This window comes from Pelodiscus sinensis, chromosome 17 (genome assembly GCF_052426305.1).
Source record: "Pelodiscus sinensis isolate ZL-2025 chromosome 17, ASM5242630v1, whole genome shotgun sequence".
Lineage (NCBI taxonomy): Eukaryota > Metazoa > Chordata > Testudines > Trionychidae > Pelodiscus > Pelodiscus sinensis.
The window spans coordinates 4,291,525-4,308,189 of NC_143068.1; the positions used below are offsets into that span (position 1 = coordinate 4,291,525).

General features: G+C 47.5%; 1 protein-coding gene and 1 long non-coding RNA gene across 12 annotated transcripts in view; one reads left to right on the top strand and one right to left on the bottom strand.

Annotated features, from left to right (window-relative positions):
* CEP250 (centrosomal protein 250) overlaps positions 1 to 16,665 on the top strand; it is a 188,415-nt gene that overhangs the window by 110,839 nt on the left and 60,911 nt on the right. For 10 of the 11 annotated variants that reach the window (XM_075901435.2, XM_075901442.2, XM_075901440.2 and 7 more), the window contains 2 exons: positions 15,638 to 15,769; positions 16,112 to 16,255. In XM_075901435.2, the coding sequence (XP_075757550.2) occupies positions 15,638 to 15,769; positions 16,112 to 16,255 (276 nt within the window). The remainder of the gene's footprint in view (positions 1 to 15,637; positions 15,770 to 16,111; positions 16,256 to 16,665) is intronic. The other variant, XM_075901441.2, reaches the window with a different exon arrangement.
* LOC149523441 (uncharacterized) lies at positions 3,122 to 13,269 on the bottom strand. Its single transcript, XR_016347014.1, has 3 exons — positions 13,189 to 13,269; positions 8,337 to 8,373; positions 3,122 to 6,429 (listed from the first exon to the last, which is right to left on the bottom strand). It is a non-coding gene; the product is annotated as an uncharacterized LOC149523441 (long non-coding RNA).

Genomic DNA, 16,665 nt, shown 5'->3' on the forward strand with positions numbered 1-16,665 from the left:
AAATGCTTTGGAGGATAGGGTAATAATTCAAAATGATCTGCACAAACTAGAGAAATGGTCTGAGGTAAATACAATGAAATTTAAAAAGGACAAATGCAAAGTACTCCATGTAGGAAGGAACCACCAGTTTCATGCATACAGATTGGGAAGTGATGTTCTAGGAAGGAGTATTGCAGAAAGGGATCTAGAGGTCATAGTGGACCACAAGATAAATATGAGTCAACAGTGTGACGCTGTTGCAAAAGAAGCAAACCTGATTCTGGGATGGATTAACAGGAGTGTTGTGAGCAAGACATGAGAAGTCATTCTTTTGCTCTACTCTGCACTGATTAGCCCTCAGTTGAAGTATGTGTCCAGTTCTGGGCACCACATTCCAAGAAAGATGTGGAAAAATTAGAGAAGATGCAGACAAGAGCAACAGAAATGATTAAAGGCCTAGAGAACATGACCTATGAGGGAAGACTGAAAGAATTGGGTTTGTTTAGTTTAGAAAAGAGAAGATTGAGAGGGGACATGATAGCAGTTTTTAAGTATCTAAAAGGGTGTTACAAGGAGAAGGGAGAAAAATTGTTCTCCTTAGCCTCTAAGGATAGGAGAAGAAGCAATGGTCTGAAATTGTAGCAAGGGAGGTTTAGTTTAGACATTAGGAAAAACTTCCTAACTGTCAGAGTGGTTAAACACTGGAGTAAATTGGCTAGGAAGGTTGTGGAATCTCCATCACTGGAGATATTTAAGAGCAGGTTGGATAGACGTCTATCAGGGATGATCTAGATGGTGCTTGGTCCTGCTGTGAGGGAAGGGGACTAGATTTGAGGTCCCTTCATGTTCTATCATTCTATGATTCTATCCCAGCCTGGGCTTTGTCAAACCAGGCCATAAAAACCTCTAAGGATGGAGATTCCATCACCTCCCTTGGTAACCAATTCCAGTTTTTCACCACCTTACTAGTGAAATAGTTTTTCCTAATATCCACCCTAAATCAGCCCCACTGCAACTTGAGACCATTGCTGCTTGTTCTGTTATCTACCACCACTGAGAACATCCTAGCTCCATTCTCTTTGGGACCCCCCTTTAGGTAGTTGAAGGCTGCTATTAAATCCCCCCTCACTCTTCTGCAGACTAAATAAGCTCAGTTTCATCAGCCTCTGCTCACAAGTCATGTGTCCCAGCCCCCAATCATTTTCACTGCCCTCTGCTGGATTCTTTTCAATTTATTCACATGGTTTCTGTATTGGGGTGCCCAAAACTGGACGCAGTACTCCAGATATGGCCTCACCTGTGCTAAATAGAGGGGAATTATCACTTCCCTCTATCTGTAGGCAATCCTACTAATGAAGCCCAGTATTATTCTGTTAGCCGTCTTGATTCATCCAGCTTCTTTTCCACTGTAATACCCAGGTCCCATTTTAGACAACTGCTGCTTAGTCAGTGGGTCCCCAGCCTATAGCAGTGCTTTGGTGTCTTCTGTCCTACGTGCAGGACTCTGCATTTCTCCTTGTTGAAACTCATCAGATTTCAGTTCTCCCAATCCTTTAGTTTCTCTAGGTCACTCTGGACCCTATCCCTACTCTCCAGCATATGTATCTCTCCCCCCAGCTTAGTATCATCTGCAAATTTGTTGAGTGTGCAAGCCAACCCATCATCCAGATCCTTACTTAAGATGTTGAAAAAAACAGCCGCAGGACCAATCTGCTTGATATTTGCTGCCAACTAGACAGTGAACTGTTGACTCCTACCTGTTAAGCAAGACGATGTAGCCAGCTTTCTATCCACCTTATAGTCTATTAATAGAAGCCATATTTCTTGAATTTGCCAGCCAGAATACTGTTGGAGGACATATCAAAAGCTTTGCTAAAGTCAAGGCATATCACATCCACTGCTTTTCCCATTTCCACACAGTCATCTCAACATAGAATTGAGATTAGTTTGGTCAGGTCTGACTTGCCTTTGGTGAATCTGTGTTGACTGTTCCCAATCATCTTCCTTTCTTTTAAGTGTTTCAAAATGGATTCCTTGATGATCTAGTCCATGATTTTTCCAGGGATTCGGGTGAGGCTGACCAGTCTGTACTTCGTGGATTCTCCTTTTTCCCGTTTTTAAAGATGGACACTACATTTGGCTTTTTCTAGTTGTTGGGGTACCACCCAAGTTGCCACAGAATTTCAAAGATAATAGTCATTGGCTCTGCAATCACATGCATTAGATCTGGCCCCATGGTTTTGTGCATGTATGGCTATTCTAAATAGTCCTTAACCTGTTCTTTTACCATGGAGGGCTGCCCACCGTCTCCCCATAGTGTGCTGCCTGGTGCAGTAGTCTGGGAGTTGACCTTGTCTGTGAAGACTAAGGCAAAAAAAGCATCGATTACTTCAGCTTTTTCCACATCATTTGTTGCTCGGTTGCCTTCTCCATTCAGTAAGGATTCCACACTTTGCCTGACCACCTTCTTGTTGCTAACATATACCTGTAGAAACCCTTCTTTTAATCCTTTACATCCTTTACTAGCTGCCACTCCAGATGCACTTTGGCATTCCTAATTACAAACTTGCGTGTTTGAGCAATGTCTTTATACTCTTAACCAGTCATCTAAGTTCCCACTTCTTGTAAGCTTCCTTTTTGTGTTTAAGCTTATTGATGATTTCTCTATTAAGCCAATTTGATTACCTGTCATATTTGCTATTTTTCTTTATATCGGGATGATTTGTTCCTGCCCTCAATAAGGCTTCTTTAAAATACAGCTAATGCTCCTGGATTCTTTTTCCTTATGAGAATCCCAGGGGATCTTGCCCATCAGTTCCCTGAAAGAGTCCAAGTCTGCTCAGCACTCTTAAAGGGACAGAGAGCAACCAACACGCAAAGATGCTAACTCTCAGTCTCTGTTCCCCTACCGGGTCTCAGGACAACCCTTCCCTGTGCTGCCAATCTGCATTTTTTAAGGGACTGAGCAGCCGGTCCCCAGGGGTCTCCGCACAATCCCCCCCACCGCCTGCATCCCATCCCCCCACTCTTTCTTAAAGAGATAGAACAGCCAGTCCCAGGGGTCTCAGCACAACCCTCCGCCCTGTGCTCCATATTATTATGGACAGGGGAGCCTGTGTGCAAAGATGCTGGCTCAGTCCTGATTGCTCACCTGTAGCATTCCAGCCTGACAGCCAAGGGAAGTCCCTGGTGCTACACTGGCAGAGGAACATTCCATTCCATGCAGCCCCAGCTGGGCTGGTTGAGGTGGGGCGGGCTGGGGGGGGCAGAACTGAGAGAGACTGGAAGAGACCTCCAGCTATGCTCAGGTAGCAGGTCCACTTCCTGGACACTACAGTACAATTAAATAATGTACAAATTTCCACCACCCTATACTGGAAGCCCACCAACCGCTACACTTACCTTCATGCCTCCAGCTTCCATCCCAGACACGTTTCTCAGTCTATTGTATACAGCCAAGCCCTAAGATACAACCGGATTTGCTCTGATCCCATGGACAGAGACAAGCATCTACAGGATCTTTATAGAGCATTCCTAAAACTGAAATACCCACCTGGAGAAGTGAAAAAACAGATTGACAGAGCCAAAAAAGTACCCAGACATGAATTACTTCAAGACAGATGCAAAAGAGAAAATAACAGAATTCCATTTTTCATTAGCTACAGTCCACAACTCAAACCCCTCCAGCGCATTATACACAATATATAACCCATCCTCACTCTGAGACCTTTAGGGAAAAGCCCATTCTCGTTTACAGACAACCCCCCAACCTGAAACGAATTCTTTCTGGTAACCATGCTACACAACCACATCATAAGCCAGCAATGCCCCATTGTTTTATTTATATGTATATTGAACAAACTGGACAGTGCCTACGGAAAAGAATCAATGGACACATCAGATATACATAGAGGGAACATACAGAAACCTGTTGGAGAACATTTCAATCTACCTGATCACTCTTTAAAAGATCTCCAGGTGTCTGTCTTGTCACAAACCAATTCTACAAGCCAGATACACAGAGAGGAGTTGGAATTACAGTTCATCCACAAATTCAATTCTCACACTGATGGCCTCAGTCGAGGTAATGGATGGCTGGGACATGATCAACCTAACATTCAGTGAAGGTGCCGACTGCTCTTTCTCTATGTAGATTCTTGTGTTAGTATCCTTCCTATCTAATTGCTATCCTGAGATCCTTATCTGCTTCTTTTAACTATCCAATCTTCGGGTGTTTATAGATCCCAGTTCTGCCTACTTGTTTTTCTCCTTGATATTTTTATACCCTCTGCTCCTTGTTTCCCAAACCCTTCTTTTTTTTCCTTCCCCCCTTTCCCTTCTCCCCTATTTATTTTGGGTCTGCACATCCTGAACACTAAACTCCAGTCATCTGAAGAAGTGGGCTATGCCCATGAAAGTTCATGATACCATCTACATGTTTTGTGAGTCTATTTGTTCTGTAAGGCAAGTTCTGGTTGGACAAGAACTCCAGTAACCAGAGTGTCTTTTTTAAAAGGAATCAAAGTATTTGTAACCTGACATGCCTGACTCTGAGCCCAAACTCAGGGGCTGCAGTGACACTGTGACTAGGAGAGTTGCCTGTTCCCAAATAATTTCTATGGATTCCAGACAAGTGACTGCCATTAGGTTTTACAATTTGCTTGGGGACGGGGCCAGACTTTGAAAGTCATTAAGGGTGGATGCCAGGTCTTTGTTTTTTAGTGTAGTTTCTTGGTTCCTCAGAGTGCCTCAATGACTCATAAATGAAGAAAAGTAACAAGCACAACTGGGATTAGCATTTGCAGGATGTAGCCCTTATTTACATTACAAGGTCTTTCAAGGCAGGAAGCAATCTCCACATCAATGTGTTAAAGTGATCTGTTTCCTTTGGGGGAAGGGAAAGGTTACCTAGTAAGCCTCTGTGTCTGTCTTTGTGAAATACAGTGAAACCTGTGGTCTGCAGCATTTGCAGTATGTGGGTCCAGCACAGTGAACCAGCATGCTCTCGCTGCTGGTTCCTCTGTCCCTAATAATGCAGAGTGGTGGCGGGGAGAGGCAGGGGGGCTTGTAGAGAGACCCCTGGGACCGGCTGCTCTGTCCCTTTCAGAATGCAGTGTGGCAGCAGGGGGCGGAGGGCTTTTGCTGAGACCCATTAGACCAGCAGCTCTGCCTCTTTAAGAAAGCAGAGTGGCAGCAGGGAAGAGATGCAGGGGGAGTGTGTGTGTGGGGGGGGAGGCTTGTGCTGAGACCCACAGGACAGGCTACTCTGTCCCTTAAAGAATGCTGAGTGGCAGGGGAGGGGGAAGAGAGGTGGGGGAACAGAGACTGAGCCAGTGTCTTTGCATGCCAGCTCCCCTATATACTATGTATATATTACATCATGATTGTTGGGAGTTTCTGAGGTTCATGGTGAATGGTCACCACTGTCAGTTCACAGTTCTTGCATTCAGCCTGGTAGCCGCTCCTTGGTTATTCACGAAGTGCTTGGCAACTTATCTTCAAAAATGAGGTGTCCATAGGTTCCTGTGTCTGGATGACTGACTGATCTCAGGTAGATCCAAAGGTAGATCAAGTGCTATCAAACCTATCTATCATCCTGTCCACATTCAATGTGCTAGGGCTCCAAGTGAATTGAGAAAAATCAATCCTGATGCTGGTTAAAGGCCATGCAGTTAATTGGAGCAGTACTCTACTCTACAAAGGCACTTTCTGACAAGCCAGATTCAAAACCATTCAAGACCTAGTGCTACAAATAAAAGCTTACCTACTCACAGCTGCTCGTATGTGTCTCAGTCTGCTAGGTCACATGGCAGCATGTATCTATGTAGTACAATGCACCAGACTACACACCAGGAAACTACAAACATAGACTTTCGTCTGTACCCCAAACCATCACCACTTGGACCAAAGTAGTTTGAGTACCAGAGCTGATTCTGTTATCTTGATTGGTGGATAGAAATCTAGAAGTCTGTGTAGGGGTTCTTTTGCTTATCATGCTAGCAACTCTCCTTCTGGTCACAGACGTCATCTTTAATTGGGGGGGGCTCAGATTAGGTCACTACAATTTCAAGGTACTTAGTCATCTCATGATCTGAAGGATTACATAAATGTCAGAGAAATCAGTGGTGTACCTGTAGCCTGTGTGAATTTCCTCCTCCACATAGCAGGGAAAAAAAATCTATTGATTGTGACAGACAGTTTGGTGACCATGTTTTACATAAACAGACAAGAAGCAGCACAGTCAAACCAACTGTGCTAGAACGCTGTTCACCTCTGGAACTTCTATGTAACCCAGTCAGTTCACCTTTAAGCTATTTACATTCTGGGAAAATAAAATACATTGGTAGATCAGATGAGCAGATCCTTCACTCATGAACATGAGTTATCTTTTATGCTCTGTTGTAGCCATGTCCACGTCCAAACTCTGGAGAACTTCCCAAGAAGATCTGTCTGTGACAAGAACCAACAGAAAATGCCATCAATTCTATTCCCAAAAGTATTTCATCCAAGGCTGACATATGCTTTTCTCTTATCCTGGGAGAATACCCTTCTATACATCTTCCCTCAGATTCCTTTGCTTTGCAAAGTTGTGTTCCAGATAAAACTGGACCATGTTCACTTCATCCTTATAGCACCTGGATGGTCCTGGCAACATTGGTACTTAGGGCTTGGCCAACAGGGTTAGTAGAGTTATCTCGTGTTGGAACCAGATATAATTTCCCAAGACCACAGCTGCATACTTCAGTCCAACCTCCAAGCTTTCTGTCTCACAGCATGGATGCTTCATGACTGATGCCTTTTGAAAATTCCTGCTTAAAGGCTGCCTGGAATCACTTCCCTGGCTAAGTAGGATCACTTCTCCATTTGAGCTATTGGAGAAGATGTCTCTCCCTGATGAGCACACGTGGACTTTGTGCTAGATTATTTTCTAGATTTAAAACCAGAATTTGATGGTTAGTTCTAGAATGGTGCATTTGGTATAGGTGGATAATAAATCCCTTTTTTTCCAACACCATTGTTAACTCGATTCCTGAAGGCCTTGGCCAGCATGTATGCTCAAATACAAGAACCCAATCCTCCTTGGGATCTCAATTTAGTCATGGAAACTTGGATGAGACCCTTTTAATGAGTGTTTTAGCAACTTCTCTCTCTCTCTCTCTCTCTCTCTCTCTCTCTTTCTCTGAATTTGTCATTTCTGATAGCTGTTGCTTTAGCCACAAGGGTTGGTGAGTTGGGCCTCTGGTATGAGAACCTCCCCCACACTCCAGTACAGTTTTTATAAGGGTAAAGTTTGTCTCCAGTCTCACCTCAAGATTCTTAGAAAACTAGTCTCTAGTTTTCACATTAACAGAGACCATTCCTGCTGGCTATGTCTACATTGGCCCCTTTTCCGGAAGGGGCATGTTAATTTCAGAGGTCGTAATAGGGAAATCCACGGGGGATTTAAATATCCCCCGCGGCATTTAAATAAAAATGTCCGCCGCTTTTTTCCAGCTTTTAGAAAAGCCGGAAAAGAGCGTCTACACTGGCCCCGATCCTCCAGAAAAAAAGCCCTTTTCCGGAGGATCTTATTCCTACTTCAAATCCTACTTCAAAGTAGGAATAAGATCCTCCGGAAAAGGGCTTTTTTTCCGGAGGATCGGGGCCAGTGTAGACGCTCTTTTCCGGCTTTTCTAAAAGCCGGAAAAAAGCGGCGGACATTTTTATTTAAATGCCGCGGGGGATATTTAAATCCCCCGCGGATTTCCCTATTACGTCCTCTGAAATTAACATGCCCCTTCCGGAAAAGGGGCCAATGTAGACGAGCCCGAAGTGTTTGTAACTCTTAGGGCAGAGGTGGGCAATAATTTTTAATGGGGGGGGGGTCACTCCAAGATTTTGGTGTCAAGTATCAGAGAGGTAGCCGTGTTAGTCTGGCTCTGCAAAAGCGAGGAGGAGTCCTGTGGCACCTTATAGACTAACTGAAGTGTTGGAGCATAAGCTTCTTCTTCGAGTAGTGTCCCCGTGGGTGCTCCACTGTAGGTGAAGGCTTGCCCTGAGCCGCAGATCGGAGCTTTGTATAGCAGTTTCCCCTGTTGAGCCACACATGCCCAGGAGGCGTCTCGAGCCCTTCCCGCCTCCTGAGGAGCGTGACTCAACCCCCTCCCTTTCAGTTCCTCTTTAACCGCCCTCGTCAGTGGACGGAGCAGCCAGGAGCTCCCTGTCAGACTGACTACTTTCCCTTTAGTTATTTAGGCATAGTTAGATTCCCCTGTTTTATCCTAGTTACTCTTTCCTTGTTTCTTTATTTAAAAAAAAAACTAGAAATAGGAAAAATAGACTTGATTAAATCCCCCCCTGAGGGGGCTTGAACTTACCTCAGACCGGGACTCCGGTGAACCGGCTTTCTCCCGCCTGTCAAAACAAGAAACACATAAAGACTTTAAAAAAAGAAAAAGAAGCAAAACCACATAAACTATAACAATATAGAAGATAAATATAATAATTTCAAGAGGGAGAGAGCCCGCAATGTCCGGCTCCTCAGGTTTTAAAAAGTGCGGTCAATGCTGGGACCCAATGCCAGCTTCAGACGGCCACTCAGACTGCATATGGTGTTTGGGGGAGACCCACTCTCCCCACAACTGTACCCACTGCAATTCCCTGACGGCGAGAGCCAGAAAAGACCGTGAGCTGCGCCTCAGGATGATTTTATTTGAAAAAGCTCTACAGCCTGCGGGAGAACAATCTGCACCGCGGCAAGAGCCTCCGCCGCCTTCCAGAAATGCCCCGAGATCGAGACGCTCTTCATCCTGCTCTCTTCCAGCCTCTTCTTCTCCCAAAAACAGAGGAGAGGTATACCAGGCTGGGAAGTCCCCTGCCACTAAGGCTTCGGGGCGATCCTCCCACTCCGTGCCAGTATTGGGGTGTTCAACATCTGGGCGGCCCCGGGAGTGCTCTAACCAGCCGGCACGGCATGAAAAGCCGGCGCCGATTCAAACCACGGTGCCGCTCCAGAGCGTGGCACCGCTTCCAGCCCTGGCGCCGCTTCAAGCCTCTGCAGCGCCGAAAGCTACACCATGGCTTAAAGCTGCGGTGCCTCTTAAAGTCACTGCACGGCAGCAAAAGGATGGGCAGCCTCCGAAGCCACTGACACCAACTGATGCTCCGCTGGTCCTCCCACAGCCAGACAAGCAGCCAGATGAGGCTCCTAGGGATCAGCCCCAACAAGAGACTGATCCATACAGCAGGCATCATTATCTGTGCCTGCCCTCTACTTCTTACTCTCCTGGGAGGTCTCCATCAAGGCAATCCCCTCCCAGGTCGATATCACCGTTCTCTCTTTACGACGCTCCCCTTCCTGATGATGACCACCACATGCTCTATTCCTCGTGACATCCGTCACCTGGGAAGGCTCGCTCCCACCATTATAGGGCTTCGCCACAACATGGCCCATGGCACTCATACTGGCCTTACCTACCTCCACCTTATCCACCGCAGTGGGGACCGTGGGAACACTGGGAGCCATATGGACACCGCTCCCCACCTCGTTCCACTGCATCCTGGAGAAGTTTGCCTCGGCCACAACCCTTACCTCCAGCAAGTTTTTTGGAGGACGAGGTGGGACAAATCTCAGACAATGACTCAGATACTCAGTCAGTAAATGTCACACATTCTGATGCCCTTGATGCACAACCAGAGGACGCCGTAGTACCATCAGACACTGGAACGATTGACGATCTAAAACAGTTCCAAGAACTATTCAAGAGAGTAGCGACAAGCCAGAATGTCTCCCTGCAAGAGGTGCAGAAGAAACAATACCAATTGTTAAAGAATCTACATCCGACACTACAGGGCAAGATTGCCCTACCCATAGACGAGGCAATCATGGAGACCTCAGAAGATCTGTGGAAGACACCTGCATCCATCCAACCAACTAACAGGAAAATTGACAGAAAGTACTTTGTCCCCTCAAAAGACAACGACTTTCTCTTCACTCACCCACAACCTAACTCACTAATCGTGGACTCAGCACAACAACGAGCGAAGCTTCCACAGTATAGGACGGGCAATGCAGACAAGGACCACAAAAAGTTGGACTCCTTTGGCAAGAAAGTATACTCCTCTTCAACCCTACAACTCAGAATATCAAATTACTCTGCTCTCTTAGCAAATCACAACTTTGACAACTACTCAAAACTGGGAGAACTAATTGCGCATCTCCCCGACTCCAAAAGACCCATCTTAAAATCAATAGTTCATGAGGGCCATATGATCGCCCGCGCCGCTCTCCAAATGGCAATGGATATAGCTGACACTGCAGCCCGAGTTACAGCTACAGCAGTGGTGATGCGTAGAGCTTCTTGGCTCCAGTCGTCTGGAGTTCCCTGCGAACTCCAGCCCAAAGTGGAGGACTTGCCATTTGACAAACAAAAGCTATTTGCAGCCACTACAGACGAAATGCTCCACAACAGCAAAAATTCTAAGTCCACACTTCTCATGCTAGGTATGTGCACGCCACCCTATAAACGCAGGCGATACACCCCATATAATTCATATAATCAATATTGGTATGGACAATACAATTGACCACAGAGGCCTTATGAAGACAACAGACCAAGACAGCGAGGTCCCAGAAGGCGACCCAACCAAGCCCGCCTGCTAGCTAACCAACCATCTAGCAGCAAATTTGAACATTTGGTCGAGGGTCTGCAAGACCTCCCGTTCGATCTCGCACCTCAACATGGCCATCTATTCAACCACCGTTTGCGCGCCTTCCTCCCACAGTGGGAATCCATAACATCGGACCGCTGGGTCCTAGAGATAATTCGAGTGGGCTATACCATCCCTTTTATTTCTATCCCCCCTACCCTTCCCCCTACTCCATCCCTTTTCAGGGACCACTCTCATGAAACCCTTCTAAAACAAGAAGTCAATCGGCTCCTTGTCATTGGGGCTATAGAAAGGGTACCCCGAGAGTTCCACGGGAGAGGGTTTTACTCAAACTATTTCCTGACCGAGAAAAGAACAGGGGGTTGGAGACCTATATTGGATCTCCGCAAACTGAACAAATTTCTCAAGAGACAACGTTTCAAGATGGTCACTCTTTCCGCTATCATTCCTGCGCTAGATCGAAGGGACTGGTTCGCAGCCCTCGACCTCCAAGATGCCTATTTCCATGTAACCATCCGCCCCTCCCACAGATGCTACCTACGCTTCACGTTGGGACTGGACCATTTCCAGTACAAGGTTCTTCCCTTCGGTCTCTCATCAGCTCCGAGGGTATTTTCGAAGGTACTGGCGATTGTAACTGCGTATCTCAGACGGCAGAATGTCATCATATTTCCCTATCTAGACGACTGCCTTCTAAAGGGATCCTCATACGCCGAAACCGCCTCTATGATACATACGACCACGGCCCTCCTCAGTCGTCTAGGCCTTCTAATCAACCAAGACAAATCAATTCTGCACCCGGTTCAAGATATAGAGTTCATTGGCGCATGCCTGGACTCAGTTACAGCCCGGGCATACCTACCTCAGCAACGCTTTGCAACCATGCAAGAAATTATAAACGGGATGCTCGCAGTCCCTACCACCACAGTACTTACATTCCTCCAACTAATGGGACACATGGCTTCCACCACCTACGTAGTCCACCATGCTCGTCTGCACTTTTGGTTTTTTGAGTTCTGGATTGCAACCGTTTATATCCCATCACGACACCCTCGAAACAAAACGGTTACTATCCCACCAGACGTGCTCACATCCTTACGATGGTGGACAGTGCCAAACAATCTTCTGGCGGGGGTTCCGTTCCAACAAATCGAACCCACTATTCAAATCACCACAGATGCTTCCCTGCTCGGCTGGGGGGCACATATGGACGGTCACGCAATTCAAGGCAGCTGGTCCCCAAACGAGACACTCTTACATATCAATCTTCTCGAATTGAGGGCAGTAAGAAATGCCTGTGCACACTTTGCCTCTGACATCGCCAATCACACAGTCCACATCCTAACGGACAACATCTGCGCGATGTTCTACATAAACAGACAGGGTGGAGCCCGCTCCTGCTCTTTATGCGCAGAGGCCATTTGTGGAACATGTGCATCCGCAACCAAGTCACCCTTATAGCATCCTACCTGCCCGGAGTGAACAATACCAAAGTGGACTCTCTCAGCCGAAACTTCACCGCAGACCACGAATAGGAGTTACATACGGAGGTGGCGAACTCAATTTTCCACCAGTGGGGATGGCCATTGATGGACGTCTTTGCTTCTACCCAGAACACCAAATGTCCCCAATTCTGCTCACGTGCGGGACTTGGCAAACACTCTCTGGGGGATGCCTTCCTAATCAAATGGACAGCCCCCCTACACTACGCCTTTCCTCCCATACCGCTCATTCCAAGAGTTCTGCGCAAGATCCTGAGAGACAAAGCCCTAGTCATCCTGATTGCGCCATCATGGTCTCGCCAAACCTGGTACCCATACCTTCACAGGCTAGCGGTCCAGCGTCCCCACCCACTACCATACCGGATAGACCTACTATCTCAGGACAACAGCAGGATACTGCATCCACAACTCAATACCCTGCATCTTCACGCATGGCTTCTCTCTGGTTCTCGGAGGTAAAAGAGCGCTGCTCCCAGCGAGTAAAAGACGTCCTCCTCCATAGCAGGAGACAGTCTACTCGGAAAATTTACCAACAGAAATGGACAAGTTTCTGTCACTGGTGTCAGCGATCCAAAGTGGAGCCCCGTGCCTCACCACTAAATACCATCCTAGACTACATTCTGGACCTTAAAGCATCAGGACTGTCAATCTCCTCTCTAAGAGTACACCTCTCTGCAATAGCAGCATTTCATACCTTAGTAGACGGCTTCTCCATTTTTAACCATCCTATTACGAAGAGATTCCTCAAGGGACTCCAGAATGTGTACCCACCACATAAGGCCCCACCCTCTTTGTGGGACCTAAATCTTGTTTTGAACTGCCTCACCAGACCTCCCTTTGAGCACCTTGCAACAGTACCACTTCCCTTCCTTTTTATGAAAGTCTGCTTCCTCTTAGCCATTACCTCCGTCAGGAGGGTGAGCGAACTCAGAGCATTAATGTCAGAACCTCCTTACACAGTTTTCACAAAGGATAGGGTCATACTGAGACCCCACCCCACGTTTTTGCCAAAGGTCTGTACAGAATTCCATCTCAACGAACCGATCATATTACCTACCTTTTTCCCAAAACCGCATCCTTCGCAGACAGACGCCAGCCTACACACTCTAGACATCCGGAGGGCTCTGGCCTTCTTCCTAGAAAGAACAAAACCATTTCGTAAATCTGAAAGACTTTTTATCTCCATTGCTGAACGATCCAAAGGGACACCAATATCATCGCAACGAATCTCAAAGTGGATATTGACATGTATAATCAAATGCCACTCTCTGGGCAATAGACCGCTACAACGCCCACCATGAGCGCGTTCTACTCGAGCCACGGCTGCTTCTACAGCCTTTCTGGGCAATGTCCCCTTAAGAGACATTTACCGGGCAGCAACATGGTCTTCAGACCATACTTTTGCTAAACACTACGCTATCCTTCCACAACTCAAGAGTGATTCAGCAGTTGCCACAGCAGTACTCTCTACCACTGCTAAACAATGACTCCGGTTCCCTCCAGCCTTACACTGAATACTGCTTTGTAGTCACCTACAGTGGAGCACCCACGGGGACACTACTCGAAGAAGAAAAGGGAGTTACTCACCTCTTGCAGTAACGAGTGTTCTTCAAGATGTGTGTCCCCGTGGGTGCTCCACGACCCTCCCTAACTCCCCTCTGCTCGGAGTCAAAATTCTCGGGCGGAGACGAGGAACTGAAAGGGAGGGGCTTGAGTCACACTCCTCAGGAGGTGGGAAGGGCTCAAGACGCCTCCTGGGCATGCGTGGCTCAACAGGGGAAACTGCTATACAAAGCTCGGGTCTGCGGCTCAGGGCAAGCCTTCACCTACAGTGGAGCACCCATGGGGGGACACATCTCGAAGAACACTCGTTACCGCACGAGGCGAGTAACTCCCTTTTTCGTGGGCAAAGACCCACTTCATCAGATGCATGTCTGGCGTGGTAGAGGGGACGCAGGGTCTGGGATAGCAGGTGGGATGTAGAAGGGAGCTTGGGATAGAGGACTGGGGTGCAGGAGGCAAATGTGGGGTCTGAGACGGAGTTTGGATGAAGGAGGGGGTTATGATCTGGGGCAGGGGCTTCAGGTGCAGGGTACAGGAGGGTTTATGGGTACAGGAGAGGATTCTAGCTTGGGGGAACAATATAGGAGGGGGGTGCAGTGTCTGGGAGGGAGTTGTGACCTGGGAAAAGGGTGGAAAGGGGGTGCAGAGGGTTTGGGGGTGATGTGGGGCAGAGGAATGGGGGTCAGGAAGGGGTTATGGGTGCAGAAGAGGATTCTGGCCTGGGGTAGGGATGTAGGAGGAGTTGCAGGGTCTGGGAGGGAGTTGTAACGTGGAGAAATTGAAGAGAGGGGATACAGAGGGTTTGGATGGAGGCCTAGGGTGGGTAGGTAGGGGAAGAGAGGAGCTGGGATGCCAGAGGCAGGCTCCTGCTGGGAGGCACTTACCTAGGTGGCTCCTACCTGGCAGCTCTGCAGACTCCCTGCCAGTGTGCTGGGCAGCTGCTCCATGTGGCTATGCTCCAGCTCAGGGAAGGGAGAGCGAGGAGGCTGCATTCACTGCCCCTGACTTCAGAAATATTTTTCAGCTCCTATTGGCTAGTTCCTGGCCAATGGGAGCTAGGGGATTTTGCTTGGGGATGGGGACAGCGTGCAAAGCAGACTATATACCAGACTATATAGACTATATAGCAGACTATATAGCAATTATCAGCCTGCTGTTTAAAGCAGCTGCAGCTGATCTCTAGCAAGGGTGCCGGCGAGGCAGCAGCAGGCCAGATCCAGTGGCTTGGCAGGCCGGATTCGGCCTGCTAGCCGCCTCTTGTCCACCCCTGTCTTAGGGTGTACTGTGTAACTTTACATCTGGCTATATTAAAACAAGTATGCACCTAGCATACCAAGTGATCCAGAAGCAGAGCTTTCGAAAGTGCGATATGAAAAAGATATGCAAATTTCTGCTGAATTTGCATATCCTCTTTCGACTATTCCGCATAGTCTAGATATGCCCAGAGTGACTGTACCAGATCTCAGGGATAGAAATATGCTCATGACACTTTAGAGATTTTTCCAAAGCTCTACTGGATACTTTCATTTAACCACCACCTCTTCTCAAGGGAGCCAAAGATTCCTGTCTTCTTTGGGCCATGGCATTCTTCTACTGCAACTCAGTGTGCAAGAGCTCTGATTTGCTCTGTTCCTGGCTGTGTGGGAAGAACTAAGCAGCATAGCTGCACCTGTGGATGCCTCACTAAAGATGGTCCAGCAGAGTAAGCGAGATGTTTGTGTTGACCTATGGCAATTGGGAGGTGCCATGTGGTTTGGCACTATGTAAGAGGCAATGCCCATCAACGCTGGATTTCTCTCACTGGTAATCTCACCATAAAACTTAGGTCTTTGGTAAAGTGGAGACTGTGGAGACAAGTAGCCAGTTTATATGGGAGTACTAGTCTCTAAGACTCAGCAAACACGTTACATCTGTGAATGCTTTCCCCTTTCCTCTCTGTACAGATGTTACTAGAGAAAGAGAGAGAGAAGAAATCCTTGCTGGAGGCACTGCTCCAAACACAGGGAGAGCTGACAGATGCCTGTCAGCAGCTGGAGCATCTCCGCCAGGAGGTGAAGAAGCAACAGAAGGAGCAGGTAGGTTTGAGCAATAGGGAGCAGCGGAGAGGAAGGAACAGGCTGTTAGAAAGCAACACAAAGGACAGAACAGATGGAGGAGAAAGTGGATGGAGGCAGGGACCAAGGGCAGTGCAGAGCTGGGAGAGGAGGAATGGGGCAGAAAGGTCTGCACCTTGTCAGAGGCCTTGTAAGCCAGAGAGCTCAGTAGAAGGAAAGGGAACTTAGAGGCAAAGATGGCAGCTGTGTGGGTTTTGTGCAGGTAGAACAAAGGCAGGAAGATGTGGTTGAAGAGAGGGACTCTGGGACACAGGGTTTAATATTTCACAGCTTTCAGAGATTCACTTTTTGGCTTGGCTACAGGTCACTGTGGAGGTACTGCAAAATGAGCTCCAGGAATCTCGGAATAAAATGGAGGCAGTGGAGAGCAAGCATCTAGAGGAGGTCAAAGCCCTGAAACAGGAAATAGACATTCTACTTCAGCAGCAAGACACCTTGCGAAACCAGGTGACTGCCCCCAGCAAAAGAAAATGGAGATTTCACCCAGAAGGGTGGAAGGCCCCATGCCTGTCACTCACCCTCAGTTTGACCCTCACCTTCCTACTCATCCCAGATCCTGGTTGGGCAGGATTGCTCTGCACTTTTTCTGTTGCTCATAGTGCACTGGAAACAATCCCTCTCCCTGCCACTGTGCTTCTCACCCTGATAGTACCCTAATCTTGGCTGTCAAGCACAGGCTCTCTGCCTATCACCTTGCTGTTCTCACCTGATCCCAGCTGCATGGTGGCATATCTCCATCTGTCATGCTGCTGGTGATTTTACATCTAAGGGTGTGGTGGATTCAGGGACCAAACTCTTCTACTTAGATTTCCAAATATATAAGCAACATCTAATCTGAACCTGGCACTCTGAAGATT